The 25,937-nt window shown below is 42.2% G+C and overlaps 1 protein-coding gene across 20 annotated transcripts in view; it reads left to right on the top strand.

The window, feature by feature from the left end:
* Positions 1–25,937, top strand: part of TSPAN4 (tetraspanin 4) — a 443,271-nt gene that overhangs the window by 206,004 nt on the left and 211,330 nt on the right. Inside the window, exon 1 of one of the 20 annotated variants that reach the window (XM_087745819.1) lies at positions 1,618–1,732. The exons of the other annotated variants lie outside the window; for them this stretch is intronic. Coding sequence (XP_087601945.1) covers positions 1,630–1,732 — 103 coding nt within the window. The 5' untranslated portion in view covers positions 1,618–1,629. Of the gene's footprint in view, positions 1–1,617; positions 1,733–25,937 lie in introns of those variants that run through there. 20 annotated transcript variants of the gene reach the window in all.

Raw genomic sequence — 25,937 nt, 5'->3', positions numbered from 1 at the left:
ATGAAGAACAGGAGAGACATGTTGGCACCAGAATCTTCCTATAAAATGGAAAATTTACTTTAAGATGCCTAAAAGTACCATTAGATTTGGAAGCATTTCCCTTTGCCCCTAAGTGGAGAAAATCTTCTTTCATTAAAGTTTCAACCATGGTAGTAATACGGTGAGTGTTAGTACAAATAGTTTGTCAATTGTTATACAATAGTCTATCCTGTGAACGTCCTTGGACTAAGTATTCAGTACTTACTACCTGAGCTGTAAAAAACAGGAATTCACGTGAAGTGTTTCAGTAGCTTTTGATGGGTAAGTTTCCCACTTAGGATAACCTACAGAGAGTCCGTGGCCTGAGCAACTCTGAGAATGGTGAGGGGCTGTGAATACAGGGTGGACAAACAGAAGAGTTTTAATTTATGAAGGAAACTTAAATGGGCTCATCTTCTGCTGCAGTTAGGGGCTGAGTATCACAGAAATTGTGGGTGTGTAGGGAAATCAGCATAACAAATTCAGTGGGAGATCTTATGGAAGGGGAAAGTAGTATTTATTAAAAAAATCTTTAAATAAGTTGATTTTACCTGCTGACATTCATGTTGTCATAGATTTTATTCATTTGCATACTTGTACCCACATGCCCAAGGAGGTGTACGTCCAAGTGGTCTGGCAAGGATCACTTGTGTGTGAGGTAGAGGACAAAGGATGCCAGACGTCAAGTCTCCGGGATTCTTCCTGATATAACAGGTATGTTTTTGGACAGATCTTTTGTGCCCTTTAGGATTCAGCAGCGGTTGCAGGGTGGTGCTTTGCTGCAGAGCCTTGCTTACTCCATCTTCCATAAATCTTAGGCCAGGTCGCCACCCATTACCTGTTTTCCTCATGGGCTAAGCAGGATAGGAGTGGTAGATGTGACACTGCCACAACGTTGGTGTGGTCTTCGTTAGCAATACAGGCCCTTTTTTTAATCCTTTGTCCTTCTGCTTCTTCTCGTGCTTGCACCTACACATTTCTGTTCAGACTGCATTTATGCTGGTCTTCATATTTCTCTAACAAATCTCTCCAGGTGGAATTTTTAAGTGCACCCGTTGTTGTCCAAACTCTTTTTGCACTAAAGTTAGTGGCAAAATTCTTGTGGATGTCAAAGAGAGAGAGTTGTGTCAGTGCTCAGTACTTCGGAAAATTAACTCCTTAGAAATCCAGTTGTATACCACCTCTTCCCAAATGGGGGAGGCACCCCCAACATCAAGTTTGGACTAGATAGAATAATGTTATGACCATGCTGTAGTTTTAGAAATGTAGTGTTGCACGAACACAGAGAAGCAGTTAAGCTTTTGCCTGAAACTGAAAATACGTTTTTGTGTGACAGTGTTTCCATGTGGCACCTGTTTTCAGATTTTTGTCACGTGAGAACAGCTTTGTTTCTTCATGCTTAGCAGAAAGATTTAGACCTCCAGAAAAGTGGACTTTGCTCTGGTGTTACTGTGCTGTCAGGGCTCAGCACTAGATTGGTTATTCATCCAAGTTGTTCTGCATGGTTGCTACCTCTTGGTCACCTTTAGCTTTTGTACCCCTTGGCTAACCACAGGAGACAACCTTACTTATCCGAAGGTCCGGCGAATAACTGGAAGAGAGAGTACTTTGATGCAGGACAGCAATGCCGAGAAGAGCTCTTGCATAGCTCAAGATGATGATTGTGGTTCCAAGAATCAGTTCAGTGAGACTCACTCATGCATACGGAAAAGAGGTACCAACCGTGGGCTTCTGGGAAATTTTCTGTACCACCTCCCTCTTCCTCCCCAATTTAGTGTCTCTTGTGGTGCATTAGAGTTATTAAGACTAAGTTTATCTGCACAGTATAGTTAGTAGTCTTCTGTGGAGAGTCTCTGGTGATTGTGTTGCATTAGTACTTCAGCTTTTGCACAGCATATGTGAGTTTCATGCGTCGCTGGCTTTTGTCACAAGAGTGCTTGGTTATTGAAGCTGTCGAATGAGCCTACCTGCAGTGACTTGAATGCTTGATTAAAACTTGATTTGATTCCTCTCTCTGAGCTGAATATTCAGCAAAGAGTCCAAAACACCCCAGTGGACTGAGACGAGGGGAAATGGGAAGGGGGAAGCAGGGGATGAGGGTAGGGGCAGAAAAGCAGCTGCTAAAACGTTCAGCAACCACTTAGAACTACAATTTAAATTCAGTGTCATTTCCAAGCTAAAAACAATCTTTTGCAAAATTCTCAACTTACGCTACGTGTTGTGGGTGGCTGTGAAGAATAGTGCCTTTTAAAGAGTTGGCAGTGGGGTTTGGCAGAGGGGAGGATACAGAAAGCAAGTTGTTTTTGCATGCAAACCCAGTGTTGATGAGGTCTCTGTAACACAGCTACCGTGGAGGGGATTAAATAAGTATTTGAGATACCAACTGTGGGGTGGGTTGCTGCCCTAGACTACCTGATTTGGAGGAACATATGCATGCTTCCCGTTTCTCCCCAAGCTGAAGAAGAAGCCAGAGGCTATGGAAAAAAGACTGGGAAGGGAACTAAAAATGTTATGAGCATTAGAAGGAAACTGCCCGCTCTTTAGCACAATATCCTTGAATATATAACCCAGTCTGGAAAAAAATTTAGTTGGTACTCAGGTGTCAACTGTTTGGGAAGCAGCAAGTTTCCTAAGTACTGAGGAACAGTTTGGGCCTTAGCCTGTGGTGGGATGGGTGTGAGGACTCTGGCAAGCTCTAGTGAGCCGTTCTAACATCAGCATGGAAAATCCCAAAGCCCACAGAGCAGATATCAATGAGCTCCTGTGTGAAATTTCACCCACGGTTTATTTATGTGCTTGCAGCTGTCTGGCTTTTTCACCCTACTGCACTCTCTCCAGATGTTTTCCGGGGACTCACAGTGCAGCACCAAAGGAAAACACCACTAGAAGATCACACAGCTGTATTTGAATAAACCACTTTTGGGGGGTGGTGGACAGCAATGAAATCTTATGACACGGTTAGTAGTGAGCCTGGAGCATAATGGCCAAGCCACTGTGCTGTCAGCTCTTCAGGGGTCCAGGGAGCCATCCTGGTAATTGCTTGTGTTTCGTCAGGTCTCTTACAGAGTCCGACCTAACTTGGTCTGCCCTCTTTGCATGAACTGGAAAATCTCAGTCAGCAATACCAAGGAGCTCCGGTTTCCTTGGGAGCTTAGCGCTAAGTCTTACTTACAATGTGGGATGGATGCTTGGAGCATCAGGGTAGGGAGAGCATGCTATCAGACCGCCCAGTGCCTTGTATCTTGAAGTTGCCAGCACTTGTGAGTGTATCACTGAGCACTGATGGCAGGGACAAGCCAAAAGGCTGTTTTCTTAACTCCTGCTGTTCCCCTCCTGCATCCCTCTCCATGTCCATCATGTGGTGAAGTTAGCAGATGGGCTGCCCCCGAGGTGACACATGCTTACCTGCAGGGAAGAGAAGCTCCTGTACCAAGTCCCTGGTGAAAGTGCTGCTGCTGGCAGGCAGGCAGCTCTGTCACTTGGCAGCGGGCCTCAGAGAAAAGATTACTTTGTCCTTGTTCTTAGTCCTGTTTGCCAAGTTCCCTTCGGATTGCCAGGCTGGTAATGCATGGCGGAGATAACCCTGGTTCAGTGAGCAGCAATTCAGTCTGTCATCAAACACAAAATACTTGGGCAGAATTAACAGAGCCATGTACTAAGCGAATTTGATATCAGGCTTGTGGGTGTGGTTCTTTGGTACAAGTATTTTTTTGTTTGTCTTTCTGCAGAGAGGACTGAAATCTTCCATCAGAATGTCCCTCTGTCCCTTACAGGCCTGTTCACAACTTTCATGGTCCCCCTCCATGCTCTTTACCTCCAAACTAAGCTGCTGCCTCTCGTCATTCTCCAACAGGCTTCGCAGCAGCAGCGGTTATGTTCCCTTTTCCTCAGCACTCCCATCACCACCTCTGCAGACTGGGAGACTTGTTTGTGCTCTCATTCTCTGTGGCTTGCTGAGTTTGCCAGACACTTCAGGTAGATGCTTCCTGCCAGCCCAGTCCTGTCCCTCCCAACCCCTGACCTCCCCCCAAAAACATATATATACATCATTGCTTCAGAGTGATGTTCCTTTGTGAAATTTGGCTGCTTTCTCTGTTGAAAAACAGAATATATCTTTCCTATTTTGATTTTTGTCTTCTCATTTTTCCCACCTTCCTAGCTGTTCCTAATGGCTTTGACTGTGTCTGAGTGTGACTCTTAATCCCAAAGGGCATAATTGGTTGAGATCCAGGTCACGAATAACACTTGTGTTCACAGGATCTTGTCTAAATAACCTTCAGTGCAGATTCCTGCCATATTGCTTAGTATGCAAGAAAGTGTATTACTGTGCCCTGCACGGGTATTAAGACTTCGTTATATCTGGGAACCAAGATGTCTATGGACTTCATTCAGTGATATAACTACAAAGGATCTCTTAACCTACTTTACCATGCAGGGATTCCCACACATACTTGCAAACATTGCATACCACCAAATTTTATTTTCCTATGACAGAGCAGACCTCTTGTCTCTGTTACTTCTTGAATTACTTGCTTGTCTATCTTCTGTAGCAAATATAACAGATGATGCACACACCTGTGGGTATATCCACCTAAAGCATTTGTACTCTCTGGCCAGAGTATCTAGCTGTGAAATCACTGGATTCATTATTTGGTGCAAGGGCCATGATACTAATGTGTTTGGGATTTAGTAAGCAGTAAGTGCAGAAGAAAACACACCTTTTTGTTTATTGGCCATCTTAAGTGAGCTTCCAAAAGCAATGTTTTCTCCAGTGTTCCAATTTAAGATATGAGTTAGCTGATTTGATGTTACGAAGAAGTCACTCTTCCCTCACCCTCTGCTGTAGGTATAAAGCAGCAAATGAAGGGATAAAACTGGGTGCGGAGGAATGTGAAGTGATTATGATGGCTGCATGGGACACGATAGACAGCAGCAGGGTTCAACAAGGAGAGAGGTTTATAGCATCACAGCTGCTGGCTGCATCTTTCTGATGCCCAAACCTGGGTGAAAATCTCTCTGTGCACTCTAAAGTCTTGCTGTTGCTGAACTTCAGGAAGGCATCATGTTCACAAACACTTTATTTATATGCACATACCAGGCATATAGAGGAGATGAAATTGCTAATTGAGTGTGGCTGTGTCAAAGCAGATCTTGCTTCGGTACTTCTTCATGCTTTGGCAGCCTAATAGTGGGGTTTGTTGTGTCGCTGTTGTGTTTTTCTGTAGCCATTTGTTGCTCAGTTGTGATTTCTGTGTGTCTGTCGTTGCAGAATCCTCAGATGCTCAAGGGCCAGGATTTTCACTCAAAAATGTCACGAGAGACAGTAACCCAAGCACAGAGCAAGGGTCCTAGGCAGTCGCAATTCTCCTTGTTATAATCTGCTCTGGCCAATAATTTTCTATTTTGGCACAATAACAAATACAGAAAACCAGCCAGATTCCTTTTACCAGGCATTGGCTCTATTTGGCATGTTTAAATATGCAAAGATAACGGTGACCGCTCAGAGCTGTGCTGGCTGGCCTCTGCAGTGTGCTATTCTATTCCACTGCAGCAGACACTGAGGTAGTTTTAATGCTGTCTTTTTGGTTAGCGTCTGCCTAAAACATCCCAGACCATTGGGGTTCTTAGCATAAAGAAATCAGGAATTTTCACCTTTGTGAAAAACAGTTTGCTTTCTGCTTTAGTAACTTGCTGCTATGTGCTCTCCCATGCAGCTACTGCTTACTTGCTGTCACTGTTCAGCTCATCCAGGGTGACATTGTCCTATTGTTTTGACCATGACTTTAATCTATTTGTGCAGTTCAAAGTAAAGGCTGTGTGGCCAGAGATGGAAATGCATGGGCTTCGGCAGCTTATAATGAAATATAGTCTTTTACTTCAGCTGCTTTGAAGGCACTGCAAATCAGTTGTTGGATTTGATGTGTCTTTGGGGATGTGAAATGAATTTAGTGGCTTTTAGCTGGTTGTAGTGAATCAGGAGTTCACCTCATTAAATGCTCCAATATAATCAAGCTTCATGGGTGGCAGGCTTAGCAGGTAGGCCGGTGGCTATATCAAACTGGATGTAGCTTACTCTACTGACAGGGATTTTGATAAACCAAGTTGGAGGCAATTTAACAGACAGATCATTGAGTAGGAGCTTCCTACCATGGTTGCCTGTACTGTACACATTGTAGACACAGAGGATAGTAGGACTTTGAGTAAATGGCACTGCAGAGCTGTGTTAGGTGGTAGGATCAATAATTTCCTGTTAGCTGGTGTCTCTCAGTGCTGCTGGGGCGGGGGAACTGCCTCGGTACAATGTTAGCATTGTGAAAAATCAAAGTATGGGCTATCAATCTGGTGCCTTTCAATAGCAATAGATTCAAAGTAGCTGCACAGAAGCGCAGATAGTAAGTTACTTAAGAGAGAGCAAAGTATTTCTGATGAATTTGAAAACACTTGATTTGTCCTTGCTAAGGAATGGGAACACGTCATCTGGCTGAAGCACCTTCCCAGAAAAACTTGTCCCTCTGGGAGCACTGGCGGGGGGGAGATGGCTGCAAACTCTCCCTTCGTGCCACATACCATCAGAAACGTCTGCTGTGAGGATGAGACTGGAGCAAGGCACGCTGCTTATGTTACATGGATTTTTAGATCAATAGTGGCTCTAAAATGTAGTCAGTTGCACTATACTTTAGAACGTGCTTTTGTGAAGGTCCTAGGACTCTGTTTGGCTTCTTAAATGGCAATAGCTGTGCACCAAGTATTAACACCAGAAAGCTCTTGTCACAGGCAGCAAACGCACAGTATTTTGCCCTTGCCTGGCAACTTTGCTTCCTTACTTAATGCCAGAAATCTGAAACAGCACCACATTCCTTTCCTTTTGCCTTTTTGGGCCTGAATTCTCCGGACTCTGTAAAGTAATATGTAGCTCAGTATCTATTTCCAGAAGTTGTACATGTCCCTTGATTGACATTGTTTAATCAGTGAGTATGTGGTTGATGCATATACTGCGAACAAGACAATCTTCATTGCAATCACTTTTCTTACTGCAAGCCCCAGCTTTCAAGGCAATTAAAAGATAAGCTCACAGGTATGTAAAACTGTCTCATGCTTGTTACAGTGATAGGTTTTACTTAGGCTATTTTCTTTTATTCTCTGCTGCCATCAAAGCATTTCCTGCTAGTAATTCCTGCTAGTCACCAGAAACTTAGCTATATAAATTCCCTTCCTTCTCCTTCCATTGACGGCAGTCTAAACCAAATCAGGAGGGATACTCAAGTTCTGTCTATGGATTAATGAGAACTGAGCATCCTGTGGTGGAAGCGGTTCCTGTGTTACAGGAAAAATATTAAAAATAAGGAGTTGTTTATCTACTATGGAGCTTTTCAATACCAGTGCAGCAGTAGAGGGCAGAGCCTAGTCATGTGGGAGATACCATCAGTATGCATTGGATGAAATATAAATGCAACTTTAGCAAGCCAAAGAGGTAAGCTGTTGTTGTCTTCAGTCTGTGTTCTTTGTGGATCTAGACTAATGACAAAGTGATGAGCAATAAAATATGTGTTAACCTAATGAATAAAAAATGCTGCTGCGATACAGGGGACTGACTTCATTCCTGTCTTTCTCACTGCTCTGCTGAGTAATCTTTCCTTATTTGTGCTTTAGTGCCTTTATCTGTCAGATGGCAATAATGATAATAATCTCCGCTTTAAAGCTTGTTGGGCTATACCAGTAAGTAGCATACACAGGATCTGGTTACAAAACTGTTTGTTTGTTTGTTTGTTTGTTTGTTTGTTTGTTTGTTTGTTTGTTTTTTTCTTCACCATAGGCCAGGAGTGAGAGAAAGGAAGACATAGTTGCTACCTGAAAGATGAGCATCAGGGACTTTAAATGCCTTCTGAAGTATTTTAGAGTTTCCTTGTCCATGGTGCTTTTTCGAAGACTTGAGGTCAGATAATACACCAATTTGTATTGTGCTACCATGATATTTCCCCAGATTTCAGTGCTTTGTAAGCAACTGTCATTGTGATTTTAGGCTCCCAGTCAGTCACATCTGATGGCTTTTTCTGTTTTGAATCGCTTTATTCTCATCAAGTGGAAGAGGAGACTTTGTGATGAAACGTTCTCTCTCTTCCATTTCTTGTGGTCACTGTGTCTGGTCTTTTACAGATGCTTCAGGAGTGGAAATGACTGAAAAATCTTGTGATATTTGTATGCTCTTCTCCTCTACAACTCTCTCTGATCTATGGTGGTATTACTTCTCTGCTATTTATAGGTCATACTTTTGCAGAGCTATCAGTGCACAATACTTCTAACTTTGTCAGTTTGTACTTTATATACATCTCAGGTCAACTAAAGTACATCCATTTGTAATGTGATTGATAGTCCTTTGGGCCTGGCCCCTCATCCTACATTCTGGGTGTTCAGCTTTTCCACCATACATCATCTTTTTTAACATAACTGTGTAAATAGCCTGTGCCTGTGTGGCCATACTTAAACTCTCTATGTCCCTTCTGTGACAAGCCACTTATAATTTGTAACCACATTTCCATGAATTTTTGCAAAAGGTCTCTGTATACTTTTCCCGTACTGCTTAGGTCTGCCAAAGTATCTCTTGTTGTCTGTCAGGTGACTTACTCTCAGTAAAAATATATTCCTCGTTTAACATTTGGAATGTAAACCGAGACCCAGTAGGTCCGTCTTCTGTCTCTCGGGCAGCCTGTTGTCTTTTCACACTCTAACAAAACACTGTGGTTCTTGTAGTGTTTCACCTCCTGCCTTGCTCTCAATATACAGCCTGTTTGAGTTCTATCACTGTCTTACCCAGCCCTAACTTTCCTGTAGATCATGGAATCGGAGAATAATTCATGTTGGAAGTGACATCGTGAGGTCATCTGGTCTGATCCCTCGTGCCAAGCAGGGCCAGCTTTGAAGTTATATTGAGTTGGTCACTTGGGGCCTTTTTAAACCTTAAGTTTTGTCTTCATTTCCGAAGATGGAGATTCCCCATGTCACGGAGCTCCTGTTCCAATGTTGACAACCTCACAGTGATTCCTCCTTTCCCTCTCCCCCTAATATCTAGTGAGAATTTCCCTTATTACAAATCGTGGCCGTTGCCTCTCCTCCTATTACTGTGCAACTCTGGAGAGTCTCTGGCTTCATCTTCTGTATACCTTCCCTTTATGTAGTTGAAGCCAGCAATACCATCCCTTAACCCTCTGTTAAGACTGCTCGAGCTCAGTTCTCAGCCTGTAATTTATCACATGCTTCAGCTTCTTAATCATCCTGGTGCCCCTCCATTAGTCTTGCTCCAGTGTGTCAATGTCTGTTTTCTACTGGGGAGCCCTAAACTGTCCCCACTACTGCAGACACAGTCTAGCAAGTGCTGAGTGGAGCAAGCTAATCACTTCCATTGATCTTCTGGCTTCCTTTCTTTTAGTACAGCCCAGTACACAGCTGATCTTCAACCTTCAGAGCAACTGCTGATTTATTTTTAATTTGTTGGCTATCAGAACCCCAGGTCCTTCTCCACAAAGCCATTTTCAAGCCAGTTGGCTGGAAATTAATTTACTGTGGTAATTTTTACAGAATATAATAGATGGTATTATATGTTTATTGTCTTAACTGGATTTTGGGTTTTTGAACTTTGTTTTCAAGAGATTAGTATTCTTCTCCCATGTTCCTTTTTTCAGTATTTTCTTTACATCTTCATTTTTAACCCAGGGCTCAGTAAATACTTGTAATATTCAGAACAGTGTTATCCTCATAAATTATTTTAGAGTCTTTATTTTCCAGGCACTACTAATCCTTCTGCAAAGCTCAGTATCAGGAAATACCTAACTAATGCTTCTTCATATTTGGAGCCTAATGTGAGACAACTTACCAGAGCTTGTTTTTCAGAATATGTAAAAATGTCCTGAAGATACAGCATTGAATCTTAGGGTCAGGTTTTACTGGAGTTTTTTCCCCCTCTTTTGTTATCACTGCAGAACAAATGGAAGTAGAGGAATGAGCTATATTTTGGTATAACTTGTGGTTCATTTCTGTGTTTATTTCCTAAATTCTAATCTGCTATTTCTGTGCAAGTCCCTTGAAATCTATTAACAAGAAGGAAAGAACCCAGCTGGAGTTTTGGGACTCCCACAGTGAATTTAAAGGATTTGGGGAGAAAGATATTCTTTCTTGCAAATTGAGGCTATTTGATTTGAAATTCCGTGAAGAGCATCAGCAAGAGAATACCATGGTGCTGCTTTAGAACCAGCTTTTGGATGAGAAAGCTTTAAGCAAACTTTTTCTGAAGGGTTTGGTCTGAACTCTTCTTTTGAAATGACTTTTCAGTGCTCCAGTTCTCCGTTCAGTCTTTTTTCTAGGGGCTCTCCCTGTGTTGCTTGTAGAGATGTAAAGCTTGGAAAACTCCAGGTATCACCATGCTGGGAGGAAGACTTGACAATGCAGCAACTTTGTTTCTGAGTAGAAAACACTATTTTGCAGGCTTTCTTAGAGGATGTTATTATTTTGCTTTACCACTGGTGTATTTAATGAACTGGCATGTATTTTGTAAGTGTCAAAACGAAGGCATGGTGCTGTTCTTATGTTGAAGTGCCAGCTCTTCTTCTCCTGCCATCCCTTGCATCCTGACATTTTCCATGTCAAAACCCAAATGTCTTTCTAGTGTTCTGCTAGTGATTATGGGTCCTACTTGACCAGAATGTGCAGGTCAAGTTGATTTCCCCTCTGGAAGCAAGGTACCTTGCAGGTTTCTAGATCAAAAAGAATTATATCTGTATCCCATCCAAAAAGCACTTATATGCAGATATGGCAAAGGATGACAAAATTAAAATCTGTCATCCATACAGATGCCAAACTAGTGCAAAGTCAAAAAGGTAACCCAGTAGTCACTGTATCTATTCCACACGAGTAACAATAAACACTAGGCTGAAACGGCTTTTCATGGATGGCCTGAACTTTTTTTTTTTTTTTTTAAACAGCATTCCCTACCCTATGGATCAACTGCAAGAACAGAAATCGTAGTTTGCAGAGATAGAGTCAGTTCCTGGTCCTGAAGCAGTGGCAGGCTGAGGTGATCTGTCATCAGGAGAGTCGCTCATGTCATGGTAACATGACATGAGCAAGGTTTTTATGGCTGTATCCATGTTGCTAAACATGGGACCCACCTTTACTGTTAGCACTCTCTTTTCTGGGCTAACTTAAGCTGACTTCTGTGTGCACTAAAACCCCAACCAAGTTTAGCAGACCTGCAGTGGCGACAAATTATGGAAATTAAATTTGCCAGCCTAGAGACAGCTGTAAAAAAAAGATGGCACGTTAACAGCCCAGTTCCACTAAGGGCTGTGTCCATAGCGGATAGCCGTGAACTCCTTTATTCCATCGCCCACCTACATAGGCAGAGTTATTAAAAGCCTTGTTTAGTCATGCAATCAGAGTAGTAAGAGCAATCTCTTTTACTGAATATATATTTCGGTTAATCAGATATGATTTAACAGCTTTGGTCTTCTGAATGATAAGGCTTTTTTATAGATTCATCAAAGATTTCTTAAACATAATAAATGCTGTCCTATTAAACTTGACTTCAAAGGTACAACACTAAGAGAGGTGCCTCTTTTCCTGACTAAGTAGTAAATGGCAGAGATGTCATTATTGAAGTTCACTGCTGGGTGTGAGAGCACTGGAGCTCTGTCTCTATTTGCCTACAAAGAGCAGAGGAAGTAAGGTGAAGCTAACAGGCAAAGACTGATTAAAATTTATTCCTGCCTGAAAGCAAAAGTGTACCCCTAGCAAGGCATCATTCTGAAGTCCTGTGGTATTTCAGTGAAGGGAGCACCGAGGAGCACACTGCCAACAAGAGGACCCTGAACCACAGGGTGTAGTTACTTATTGTCCTAAACCAGACCGGTGCCATGTCTGTCCTTTTCAGTTCATGAGTGCAATGACCTTCATGAAGCAGGTTTCGACGTTTTTAGTTAGTGGTGTTTTAGTGCATGGTCCCTTTTTGTGCACACCGTGAGAGGCAGGAGTGTTCCTTTTCTTCTTCCAGCAGCACTTGTTAACAAACATGCTTGAAATGCTTTCACCCCTTAGAGCACTTCATGGAAAATAGGTGGCTTTGTCAGGCCTGTGTCTTCAACAGCTATTCCTGTGAGCGAGTTCCGCCATGCAAACACACAATTGACTCTTTCAAGAAGTCAGCAATTGCTCCAGGATATGTATTCCCAATCTGTATTATTAATTTTTGGTCTCTTCTGATACAACAGCTTAGTTGTTAACATGGAATTGAAACATAACTTTGAAATATCATCAGAAACAATGTCCTCACATAACTGAACGGTAATAGGAAAGGAATAGTAATTCACAGCCAGTATATCAAGGAGCCATAACCTGGCTTTCTTCTCGACTATTTCCTAATGACTTTTTCAAGTTCCTAGTGGATGGTTAAGGGGGATGTTGGAAATAAGATGGTCATTCCACCATGCTTGGAAATCCACTAGATCCAGGTTATTTTGCACAAAACGGGGAAAATAATTCAAAAAATGCCTAGTGCTTTGTTCATGCTGTTACAGGTGTAGCCCTGTACTGCATCCAGTGCAGGGGCTCTGGTGCATGTGGGGAGGGGCAGCCTTGGTTGCTGTGGCTGTGTGATTGTGACTGCGTGGCAGCTACGGCGCTCAGTGTGACGGCTGTCACTGTGACGGCTGCGCTGTGTATTGTGAGCCAGCACATCACTGGGGGTAAAAACTCAGCCAAGCTGTCCGCTCCTGCATACCGTGGCAGGAGGATGGCTGGGTTCCTACAGCCCTAGTACTTGGTGGGAAGGTAACAAAAACTTCACAGTGGCTTCCTGCAAAGCAGCTGGTCAAAATAATGAGGGTGATGATCCCTAGAAGTTAGTGGATTTGAAAAATCTTTCAGACATGCTTTCCAACTAAAAGACAATCTACCCGTGATGTTTACAAGGAGAACTGCAGCACTTGGATTTCTGTTGTGCGTGGTTAAAACCAAGCAAACTTGGCCATTAAAGCAAAGCTGGAAGAGGGTAAATGTATTAAGGTAAATGTAAACCCAGGATACCTTCAAATGATAAACCTTCAGAATTAGTTTTCTAAAAGGCTAGTTAGGAACAGGGTGAAATTCTTAGTAATACTGACAGGTACCAGCAGAGGGCATTTGGAAACTTGGCTTTTCTGCTCATTTATCTTCCTACAGATTAGAGCCCCTGTGGAATTTCTGTGTGAGGCTGATATCCTGCAGTGCTGGTGGCTTCTGTGTTGGTACAGGCCTACGGTGAAGGCAAAACTTAGGGTTTGGGGTTTTTTTGGTTTGGTTTGGTTTTGGGTTTTTTTGTTTGTTTGTTTTTAGTTAATGTACAGAATATCATCAATAAAATATGTATTTCTGAGTAATTTCCAAGTGAGCAGAAGTATTGAGCCAGAAAGCTCTGGCTTCTATCAGGAGGGCATATTTGGGTGTGAGGTGGATAAAAGGCCAGGAGGAAGGAAGTGAAGAAACAGTGTATTCTCTTTTTTTTTTGTGTGTTTGTTATGTGTAAATTAGCAATCTAAAGTGGAACCTGATTGCTTGATATGAATTACCATAGATTTATAGTGTATATACGTCAGAGAATATGAATTACCATGTTCAGATATTAATTACACCCCCTCTAACCCCACTGTCATTGGCACAAGGCTCTCAGCAGTGACCATTTTAGCCCAATACTCTGTCTTGAGTACCAAGAACGTGCGTGTAGGTATAGTAAAAAAACACCAAACAGCGACTCTTTGTATTCATGACCAAAAATCCAGTTGCATTTCTCTTGATCAGGGCTTTTGTTATTTGCATGGGTGTATGTAACACGGTGCAGTACAGAACAGGTCTCTCACCAGCAATACATTTGGAGAGTGCTGTTGTTGAAGCCCAGATCATTGAGTACATGTGCAAAGGCATTAAAGCATAAGAGTACATGTGCAAAGGCAGTAAAGCATAAGAGCATTTAGTAATAATGCTTTTCTGTTCTGGGGCTTTGGATCAAGTGATTCCTATCCATCAGCTTTGATTCAGGCTCTGGCAGAGACTTCTTTTCTTAGAGACTTTCGCTGGACTTTTAAAAAGACAGTCTCAAGGCATCTAGTAAATGAGGACAACGTTGAACCTTGAGACTGATTTGGCCCTTTCTTTTTGAGTTCTACAGACTGAGGTCTGAAGAGATGGAAACAGATCTAGGTTAAGTCTTAAACCCATATCCACACAGGAAAATTGCACTGTATTTTGCATAAAGCCTTTATTAAAGCGTGCCTCAGAAGTGGCAGTAGGACTTAGATCTCTGAACTCTACATGCTGTGCTTCGTTCCACAGTCAGAAATTAGACTTCGTTAGTTTTCTTTGAAAGCCAGAGTATACTGCTAAAATGTGGGGTGTGCTTGTGAAAACAACTGAAGTGCATTTCTCACCTTTGCAATATGATATATGGCTCCAGCACTGTGAAGCTATTAAGGCTTTTAGCCTTTTTAGCTCTTTGGAAAAATGTTAATGAAAATTAGGGAAAGATATTTTTTAAGCTGTGTAAAGATGCATTAAGTAGACCTGTTTGTGGTTCCTTTGTTTGCTATCATGCATGCTAAAATATTACAGATGTGAATTTTAATATAAGGGGTGGCTTTACTGCATATGCTAAGCAATGACATTTGGACATTAGTTCCTCTAAATCTCATTTGTGGTAAGATATGATTTATGTTGCCAAATATGATTTATTAAGTATGTCTTGATAAAGTGGATGGAACAAGATCTTTCTGGGAGCCAAAAAGATATTGATTTATAATATAAGTGTCAGTAGCAAAGACAGAGTAAAAAAAAGAGAAGCTGAAGGGTACTTTTATTGATATATATTTCATATATACTTTATTTGCTGTAACATCTGCTAACAAAATCCACCTGACACGTCCTTATATTTTGTTGTATCCCTGTGGCAGAGCTTTCCTTTGGCCTTTTGAAAACACTAGCTTGTTAGTGAATGTTAGTTTGTAGTGCAGTACCTAGCAGCATTGCATTGTGCTTCCACATGCACACGTTATAAAAGAATTCATTGACTTCATCTGAAATAACTTGCAGAACCCCTAAACTTGATTATTAACATTTGGGTGGTTGGTTTCAAAGGTGTTTGCGCCTTTTCAGCATAGATATCTATCAGCTATGAAAAGTGAACTCTTCCTTTGTGGAGGCTTGTCATTGTGGGTGAAAAACAACTCGTTCCCTTCTTGCAAACATGCTTGAATAAGTTGAGAGGGGGCTGTTGGGAGATGGAAGGGAGACCAGGGCTTGGGGTGGGTTCTCTGCTGTGAAAGGAGCACAGAGGAGGGGAGCAGTTTACTCAGGTCTTGGACAAGTGGGTCCAATGCTGTAGTTTTGCATCAGCATGATGGGAATGCAGTGGTTACCACTATGGAAAGGCTGTATGTTTAGGAAATGCAAAGCTGTTCAGTACTGCATGCCCAAATCCAACAAAATTCTTGGCTTCAACTGTGTGGCTAGCAGCTCCTTTTAGTATGTAAGAAGTGATTTCTTTTAAGCAAAGCTAAAATACTCCCTGTGTGATGACAGTGTGTCTCACTCCTTTTCACTATCACCACCTGTCCATACTGTATTTCCCCATTTCTATGTTGTCTTCCCTCGCTTATACTGAGTGCTATCTGTTAGTGAACTACTAGAAATGTGGCAGACCTCCATTTCCATTTGTAGACCTGTCTCGGAGGAATCAAGTCAATATGTAGGTTGTAATACTTGTTCTGGTTGAAGTGAGTTTTCATCCAGCCAGTGTAACAATTGAGCACAGAGTAAGTAAGACTGGAATGACTAGCCACATGTAATTGCTCTTCTAGTAAAAGTAAAAAGCACTTTAGTGAAGACTAGTAGTTGTTATAATGGTAATTAACAGTAAAGTTGACCTCTTGCTCAGAAAAGCTCTTTCCTGGTACCCACTGATACCATTTAAAAAGCATGGTAGCATACATTACGTATTGATGAGTTTGTGTTCATGTTCCTTGTGCTCATAGTCAGATTTCAGATTTGTGTTGGGTACCTCCTCCTTATCATCGTCATTATGCTGTTATTACTATTGTAGAGCATGTCTGTCGCCAGTAGTGTTGCACTGATACCTAGAAACCTCAACAAGCTGATAACAGATGGTGTGAAAAAAAAAAAAAGGGCTGGAGAGCAAAATTGAAGCATGGGGATTGAATGACCTACCCAGCACTGGAGGTCTATGTCAGAGGTGGAAAGGAAATTTCGTCTCTGGCTTCCGTCTGAAAGCCTACTTGATTTATAGGGACAAAGTCTTAGTCTTTCTTGTTGTTTCATCTGCAAAGTAGACTGACTCCCATCTTTCCCTCCCTTCTAGTAAAAGGCCAGATCTAATCCTCTTGTTCAGCACATCAGGAGGTACATCAAGTTTTTTGAACTTTACAGGCTCAGTGTAGAAGGGCAGCTGCCAGTAAAGTAGCTGCAGATGTCTGATATTTAGCTATTTCACATCTACAGGGAGACGGCTTTAAATTATTCTCTAACTGAAAAAGTTTCTCAAAAGTTTGCCTCTGTGCTCTTTCAGACTCATAGGTAGACCTCTCACTGAGTTCAGTGGGCACTGGATAGGCCCACACAGGGAGAAGGAAAAGAACATTTGCATTTTGGAATAAACACTAGCTGAGCTGATAAATCCTAATAGCTTTCTCATTGCCATGGCTGCATGGGTCCCTACTCCAGGGAGCCGTTTTGCCTCCTTGTCTCCTCTCATCTGCTTTGGGGAAATTTTGCACTGTGCCTCTGTCCTGGGCAGTTTTCATTCAGACCACGCATCAAAGTTTGAAAAATATAAAACGGGGCTATGATGAACAGCCTGATATGGAATAAACTATGGTATTCAGCAGCAATAGGAGGCTGTAACAAAATGTATTCGGCAGCAGTGTCCTGCTACCCCTTTGCCTGGAAGGAAAAATAAATCTAAAAGCCAGATTCTCAGATGAAGCTGGCTTGGATATGTGGATTGGCAGGTAGCAAATAACAGTGTGAAGTGACTTCTGGCCCTTACTGGCTGCTCGCCTTGAGAGAGCAAGGAGCCAGCCATCCTCGCAGATGGAGGAGCAAGAGGGAGTCTAACATCGTGACACGTGAGGTTCCTCTGCAGATGCTGAGACCCGGCTGGCAGCTGATTCTCCAGCGAGGCTGGTGACAGCTTGAGGGAAGGGCATCTCACCTGTGCCATAGCAGCATGAGCTATGCAAGTCAAGCCTTGGCACACATAGCTCAACTAAATTGGGAAAGCAGAGCCCCTACGTTGTTTGGAAAGAGGGAAATGTAAGGAAATCCCAGGGCACCGTTCAGAAATGCTGCTGCAGATACTTTCCACAGCTGCAACAGGAATGAAAAAGGCAGCATATGCATGGGGGAGAAATACTTCAGTGGTGGTGCTTGCCTGAGTGGAAGCCTCTGCAATTTTAAGACGGTTGGCTGGGTTCTCAATTGGTGTAAACCCATCCAGTGCTTTTGATCTCCTTGTAGTTAAGTTGTTTGCAGCGGCTGAATCATGACTGAGGAGTGTGAGCCTCTGAGGGATTTGTGTCAAAACCTGATGGTTAATTAGCATATGGTGTTAAAAGCAGATCTAGTTTAAGTGAACAGCACTTCAACGCACCTATCTAGATAGAGATTTGATCCTTGATTCTAAAGAAGAAAGATAAGCTGTCATGTCACAGCTCAACCCTAACAAAGTCCAACCCAAGAATAAAAAGTTTTAAAATAAGCACAAACCCCATTAAATTATCCATTTCTCAGGAGTATCAGTGAAGTTCTTAAGATTCTGATTTTCTGTGAAAGTGTATACATTGACACGTGCTTATTAATATATATATTCTTCATAAGTGTACATACCTGAACCAACCTGAAACCTTCTAAAGGCCCGGAGAGCAATCCAGTCAGGGAAAAGAAACTGCCAACTAATGTAGGTAATCATATCAGCGGAGAATAGCAAATTGTGAAGAAAATACTTGAAACAACATTTTTTGTGACTGAAATACGTTTGCAACAGACTTGTGAAGAGACAGAGGATTTTCACATGTATAGAAGGGAAACAGGCACCCAGCTTTCATTGAAACCCATCTTCCCTATTTAATACACTCCCTGATCCTTTTTCATCAAAAATTATATACTGCTAAAACCTAGTCATCTCACAGATGATCTGTAAATGGTAACGTAAGACTTTCAGTCACCACCACATATACAGTAATTGGCTGCACTGAAAGTCTGCCTTGTAAATACAAGATCATATTTGTTTGTTGTGTAATGAATTCTTTCTTCTCCTGCAATGCCAAAAGCTGTTGCCATGAACACTACAAAGTGCTGATTTACTTGCTGTCAAATCACTCTGGTTATTTACTATCCTGAAATCCTTGCCTCTTCATCCCTTCCCTTTGCATACAAAGGGAGAAAACTCAGAAAGTAGGGGCGTTGTTTTCTTACCTAAAAGAGGAGTGAGGGCTGTGCAAGTGAAACACTGATTTCCACGAGCAGCCATCAGAGAAATCTGCACAAACGGTGTGCGGCAGCAAAAGCCCTTTGCCAAAACTTCCCTTCAGTGATGAGGCGGAGGAGCAGCAACCTTCAGGGCTGCTTGGAGTGGGTACGCAGGGGATTTTGGAGGCAGTGCATTTTTGGGTCTAGCCAGTGTCAAGGGTGCTGGGCCTGGTGTCACACCGTACGGGGACTGGCTGTATTTGCAGGCCTGCTATGACCTCTGCCCGATGTGGTGTGACAGAGAGTGCCTCGCCAGCCCCAGTGAGAGCAGGTGGTGGTCCTGGCTTCCCTTGCTGCTTCATGGGGGCCAACTGTAGCCTGGAGAAGACCCAAGTCCTCCTCTGTTCCAGCCCTCTTGGAAGGGGGGATGTCCTGATGATTGGTGTGAGGTACAGGTGTAGTTAAATAGGTCCTTTTCCCCCAGGATCTTTTCTTTCCTTTGCAGTCACAGTTGTGAAGCCTGTAGGGCTGTCTCATTGGTGCTACGCTTTCATGACAGCTCAGACTGTTATGACAGTAGCACTGCCTGTTCCAGAGTTTCCCCCTTGAAAGATCCTTATTTAAAATCCTAGCCATCAAGCAGTCTAGTTAGCTAATTGTCAGAGCTTGTCATGCCATTTAATTAATTTTTGGACAGCATTCAGATGCCTCTTCAAGAGTGCGTAAGGGTATGTGTGGAACTGCATCTCTTCTGCCCTGTTACTGCAAGAATTCACTCACACTTCTCGCTGGTTCAAACGGAGCTGCAGACATTATCACAGTAGGTTTGGTGGCGGATTTAAGATTAGGAGCTTCTGTAACCTGATCCCACAGAAAAATCCTAGCTAACCTTGCTGCTAGTGCAGGGATTTGTTCACAACTGTCTGGGGATGACCAAGGGGATTCTTTTAGTCTCATCAAGCTGCTGTTAGGAGCTTGCTTATTATAGCCTAATAACTCTGTCCTGGAAGCACTGAGATGAGACAAACAGCCCTCAAGTTAAAGTCTCTGTCTTGGATAGGAAGGATAAGGCTTCAGCATCATGGATTTGAGAGCGCCGTGCTGCTCGCTACTTCTGATGCAGACACGCAGTTGTTCAGGTAAACAAACTCCTTCTCGTGCCTCAGTGTTCATGTGCTGCAAAGAGCAGCCTGTCCCTGCCTCTGGCTGAGTGAGGTGGGAATAAGCCCCAGAGCTCCACTGATCTTGTGAAAAATAAAAAGTGCCTGTGTGTATACACATACACATATATTTTTTTTTCTGGGAAAAATGCCAACATGCTGCTTCTAATTTTGAGGCATTGCCATCCTGGGTGCAGTCTATTGAATTTTGGGGTTGTTTTGTTTTTAAAGCCATGTCATGGAAATTAGTGTCAACATGGAAAGTGTTTTTTTGTTTAGACCGTAATAACAAAAAAATCATCTTTGAGGTCCCTTAAATGCTCAAACATTATTGCAGCAGAATGTTTTGCTTTTAAACTCTGTGTGCAGCACCTGTGCTGTCCTGATTCATCCCAAGATTTTTCAATAGCATCCTAGTGGAGGCAGAATAAAGCATGGCTCTCACTGGAGCCTCTCTTCTGTCAGAGCTCAGCATGGTCGAAAAATAAACTTAAATCATGGCAAAGTTGTTGAAGCCAATTCCTTTGAGCTGCTCTCAAACTGGGAGGAAATAGTCCTATAACACACACACACAAAAAAAAATCTTCATCCGCTTTTATGGTACTTCAAGAAGTGTAGACAAGCAGGGATCCAGGACTGAAATGTTTCTGTGAGAGGAATGCAGACTCTGTCAACAGAGTCCTTGTGTGGATGAATAAAACAAGATTAAACACGCCAGAATTAAACTAGTAAAGCCTTGTAGTGGCTTCTGAACCCAGCCATTTCTGTTTGTCATCCACATGTCTTACTGGCTCCTGTGCCCATAGCTGCGTGACTTTCCCTGCAGCCCCTTTCAGGACTCAGGAGGCCCAGGTGAGATGACTGCTGAGTTATATGCTCTGCTCATCACTTCTGGTGAGAAGAGCTGCTTGCCTTGAAATTTTGTCATCTTCATCTAAAGGAAGAGACCTCCTTTCTTTTGATTGCTCTCCAGCAACCTCTGATTGACCACATTTCAGACATGCCCAGTGACTCTTGAAGTTTCCTTTTTTGCTTTTGATTTGTTTTAAGAGAGCACCTAGAAGTACTGTTCATCTTCCTAGGTGATAAGTAAAAAGGGAGATGGAAGCAGGCTGTGCCCTGAAAAGTGCAAAACGTGGATATGAAAGGCAGTGGAAAAAAATGCTTTTATCTGTGCTAAGAACTAGGGCCGCAGAGAGGTTTACAGCTGGGCCATACAATTACAGGTGGAGTCTGGCAGAGGGCCGGCTGAATTTCTGCAGTAGCTCCCACTGTTATGAGGCTCCTGGTCTACCAGCAACAGCCTGTTCTTGTTCCCAACAGGCAAGGTGCTTCCCCTGTCCCTCACTGCTTAGTGGCTTTCAGGGGCTCCAGCCCCCTGTAGATCACTTCCCAGCCAGCTTTCCCTGCCATTTGTGCTTCTCCACCACTTCTCAGGAGCTTGGGACATTATGGCCTCGCATACTGTCTTAGCTGACTGCTTAGTAAGAACCTTAACATTTTGCAAACTTGGATGCAAAATGGCACGTGGGCTCTGTGCATTGATCGGATAGGTGGGGCCAGATGATCTTGACATAATCTCTTTGACAAGGTGGGCATATCCTACCCGCTGTTTGGCAAGAGCAGAGGAAAACCTGCAAGTTGGTATTTCCCCGCTGGGGAAAGCAGCCGTAAGGGAACATTGCCAGGTTGAGCTCAAACCAGTTATCTTATTATTGAGAACCACTGGGACTCCAGGAGGAAAAGAGGATGCTTTTGAAGTCAAGTCTGTCTGTTTATGTGCTTCAATAAGCAGCAGAGACCAGACTGTCCCGAGGGCCAGGGAAAGGGGAACCTCTTGTGTAATTCCTCTGATCTGCAGGTTCTGTTATGTGGATTTTGTGATTTGTAGTTTAGGATTAAAAAGACCAAAGACCTTTTAAGTATGGATTTCATTCTGCTGATTGTGTCATCGTCCACAGATGTGGAGCCAGCCAGTGTGCAGCAGACCCTTCATCAACTAATTAACTCGAGTTGTCAAGCTGCAATCAGTGAGCTGCTCTCATACTAAAATAATAATGATAAATTCCTCTCATCTGAAGCTGTCAGCTTCCAGCTGCACGAGGCATGAGTTAGCAGGATCTGTAACTTACTCCATGAAAGAAAATCAGATTTGCACCCCTGTCTTGCCAAAGCCAACTTTGGCTTGGTTCCTTTTCTAGCAGAGTTTGCTGTTGGAGGAGCAGCTAAGGCCAGGCCAGGATTATGCCAGGACTCATAGCGGGGCTAATAGCTGCCATCGGACTGCCAGATGCAGCGTACTGCAGCGGTGTGAGTCCTGCTTGTTTCGCAAGGAGTGTAGGAGTGCAGAACGTGCACCCTCGCTGTGCCAAGCCAGGGGAGTTTCACACTGCTGGAGCTCGTGTTTTTCTAGTTTCAATTGCTTATTGATAAGCTGATGTTTGTTCGTTTCTTTTGGGTTGCGTTTTTAAAAATTTGTCTGAAAGGGGTATGTTTCTGTTGAAATTCTTCCTGTGGTTATTTTGTGAGGCAAGAAAGGTGCTGCACATTTAACTATAGGACAGGGTCTAAGACCTGGCTGAAGGAACAAGTGTCCAGAATGCCTTTGGGGACACTTGTCTGACCCACAGAGCTGGCAGGCCATCAGGGAGCCCCGCAGGCTCTGGTGAGGATGTCAGCCCTTCTCCCCTCCCAGTTCTTGGAGCTTTAATGCCCTGTTACATCTGTCCTGTCATACTTGTCATACTTGTCATACCTATCCTGTCTTAAAGAGATCAATAAAGAAATCCCATTCCACAGTGGTGAAGGGAGTCCTGGATTCAACCCTCCTGCCTCTCTGTCTTGCATAAAAAAAATTTAATGCGGTCTCATCTGTATATGACCTATCTATAGCAGTCCTGCTCACAACAATATCCAGACATCAATGGGGTAGAAGCTTGCTCCAAGATTTGCCTGGACTAAAAGCAGTCGGACTTTTGAGGTGTTGAGATTGGAAGAGCACCTTGCAATGATTTCAGTTTTGGATCAGGTTCCAAACAAAGCATGCTGTTTGAGCCAGGCAGTGAGTATAATTATCTTCTGGGTATTTTCACTTTTTGCCCTTGCAAATAAATTCAGCATCTTGATTCTTGGCATGTGGAAAGCAGCAGAGGTGCAGTTTTGGCTTTGTAGTGTTTGACCCCTATAGGAACTGGTCGAGTTGCGTTACAGTTTGTTTAGCGTTTCTATTTCCAAGCAAAATGGAGGCAAACAAAATGATTATTTGTTTACTTTATCCAGACAGACTTTGACCAAGGAATTTGTGTAGTCTTCTAAGAAATAATAACTAGTTTTTACTGTAATGAATCTCTTTGCACAGTGTAAACATAACAAATAGAAATTAAAAATACAGTTTACCCTGCAGTATAGGTTTGGGTGACGCTTATAAAAGGCTATAAAGCATCTTAATTAAAGTTTTATAGGCTCATAATTATGCATTATTTGAGAGAAATATCATTAGCAATACTAGGGCTATGCAGAAACTTAATATGGTCTTCAGATACCTGGAAATATGTGTAAAATAAAAATGTTTCTAAGGAGGTCCTCTTTCCCCATCAGATAAGAAATCCTGTCTAAAGGCAGAAATGCAGAATACAGAAATCAGGAGGGCTGGTTCTTCTTTCTTCATTCCCTGCCATTTCTTAAAACCATCATGGAATAGATATCCTTTTTTTGTGGAAACTATCCTAATCACTTTTCAGTTGGCTTCTTGGTGATCTGATGCGGAAATAATTTTTTACTATATAAATCTGCCTTCATAAAAATCTCCATAAATATAACACAGTAAACAAACTACTTGGAGGTCAGACTGCAGAAGAGGTTGACCTTGCATTTTTAGCAGTTTAATGTATGCTAGGGCTTAGATTTAGCAGGATTACATTTTGCTCATGTCCTGTGCCAAGTGTTTCTTACAGAGTAGGAATATCTGAAAGCCTAGTGCAAACCAATAGGTAACACTGAGCACAAACACTCGGGTGAAATTTAGGCACAAACGTGGTTTTGATTAAATCCAGAATCTTAGCCAGCGTGCAGAATGGGTGATGACTTTAAAGAGTAAGCAGATACTTTGAAAGTACCTTTTCAATGAGAGCATCTAAATTGAGCCACTGGTTATCTTTCATTCTTTATCATTAAAACTCTTAAGTTATGTCCTTATTTCTGTCCAAACAAAGCCCCATGCTTAAAGTTAAATAGCATAAAGCGCCTTGATAAATAGGGATGAGTTTCTCATTTTTTCTAAGACAACTTGAATTTGCTGAATTAGGGCCTCTGTATTATCTTTGGTAACTAAGTTTAGGTATGTTTTGCAAAAAGGCTGTCACTCCTGTGCTGCCTTAAAATACAGGTGCCTCTTCCTTCTGTGTTAGATGTACCCTTCCTTAGGGAAATGGGCTTATTTACAGATTTTGACAGTGAAATAGAAAAAGAGCCAGATAGTGGTGATGTGAACAAGTTAATAAAGATATATGTTTTCCAGTGCAGGTGATACTTTTTCTTCCAAAAGAGCATTTTTATTTCAAGCATTATCACTATTGTACTCACTAATATGACTTTTAGAAGTGTAAATCCTAGGCTGCTGTTTTAAATGGTTTACCTGTATGTGTTTTCTGTTCGAAAAATATATTTGAAAGTATGTCTGCTGGTAGCACCCCTGAAGTTATTTTTACTGTTCACTGTTATGAATGCTCAGAATGGCAAAGCGGAAAGCCAAAGCTTGTGCTCCTACCCAGAATTTTTTTTTTTGATAGCAGAAGCTCCTCTCTTTTTGCTTGAATGGTTACAGAGATGTCAGGGATAAGAGATCCACTGCTGTTTACTTTTACTATGTGTGATGATATAAGCCCCGTGATTCCTTACAACATCAAGGAAAGGAATAGTAGCTGATAACATAATATATATAAATATATATGGCTAGCTGCATTTTCTTTGTACAGGTCCATTCCATTTTAATATCAATATTTAATCATAACCTAGTGTTTTTGTTTATTATTCCCTTTCAAATACTCTTAATTTGCTGCAGGATCTTTAATACTTCAGTTTTAATTTTAAGCTGTCTCCAGCACAGCTTGCATTGTAAGAAATGCATTGAGTTGGTGTGACAGAACTTCCATGTCGTAAAAAATAATGTCCGTTTGCTTATTCCAAGAAGTTGTTATCTTTCAAGATGAAAAGGACATCTATTGCTCCCTTAGGCGTTTTATTTTCAGTCCTTTTTTGGAAAAAGATGTGTATTTATCTTTAAGCTAGGATTTTGGAAGGAGCCTAGGGCAGCTAGGAACAAATTTGAGGTCTTTTGGCTATGAAGAGAAAGACACCGACCCAGCAATGCAGCAGCAGAAATCGCTGCTTCTTCGGCCTGCCCTGGGGTCTTGGTGTGCTTGCTCGCATCTGTTGACTGAGTTGCTGGTAGGAGAGCTCCTTACCCCATTTCAAACTACCTGAACTAACTTTGCTTGTTTTGGCTGAAGGCACCTCCCAGCCAGCTCTGCAGGTAGATCTGCGAAGCAGTAGCCTCAAAAATGTGTGCTCAGGGAGTAATTCCTTCTGCTACAGCAGCTGTATACAGAGTACAGCTCGATCTGCAGCCTTTTAAACACTGCATTTCTCATGCTTATGTACAATCCCACTCATGAAAGCATTTAAGTGTGTGCTTACTATTTAAGTACATGAATATCTCAATGCAGCAAAAACTGTGGTTGAGTACTTCGCTGAAATGGGCTCTCCGTGACCTGATACTCAAAAGTGCTGAGCACTCGGATGCCTGCGAGGTCAGAGAACGCCACTGGGCCTTCATTGCTTTGGAAATGGAGCTGAAATATGGCTATATGAACTTTGTTTCATGCTCATATGCTTGCAAAACCCTAGCCCTGTTTTTAAGGATGCAAGACAAGAAGAGAATCCATTTTGAATCATGAAGGAAAAAAAATCCATGAGGATGTTAAAAGGCAGACACTAGTTAGGGAACATTAATGACTCTTCGAATTTTTCTAAGTCATTGGGTTTTTTTTTGTTTTTGTTTGTTTGCTTGTTTGTTTTTCAGTTCTGCTTTAAAATACATGCTTTCACAAACCACCAGAACTGTGTAGTTTAAAGATTTTCATGTCTGATTGATCGCTTTATACTTGACAGAAAGATTCCGAGTACCACGTGTGTGTTTGAAGTGGTATTTCTTTGAACGTCAGCTGATCTCTCAGGTTAGAGAAAGTAACCTGATTTTAAGAA

This window comes from Nipponia nippon, unplaced genomic scaffold (genome assembly GCF_047370975.1).
Source record: "Nipponia nippon isolate SJK-2023a ecotype South Korea unplaced genomic scaffold, ASM4737097v1 scaffold_10, whole genome shotgun sequence".
NCBI lineage: Eukaryota > Metazoa > Chordata > Aves > Pelecaniformes > Threskiornithidae > Nipponia > Nipponia nippon.
This window is presented reverse-complemented; position numbering and strand designations above follow the sequence as displayed.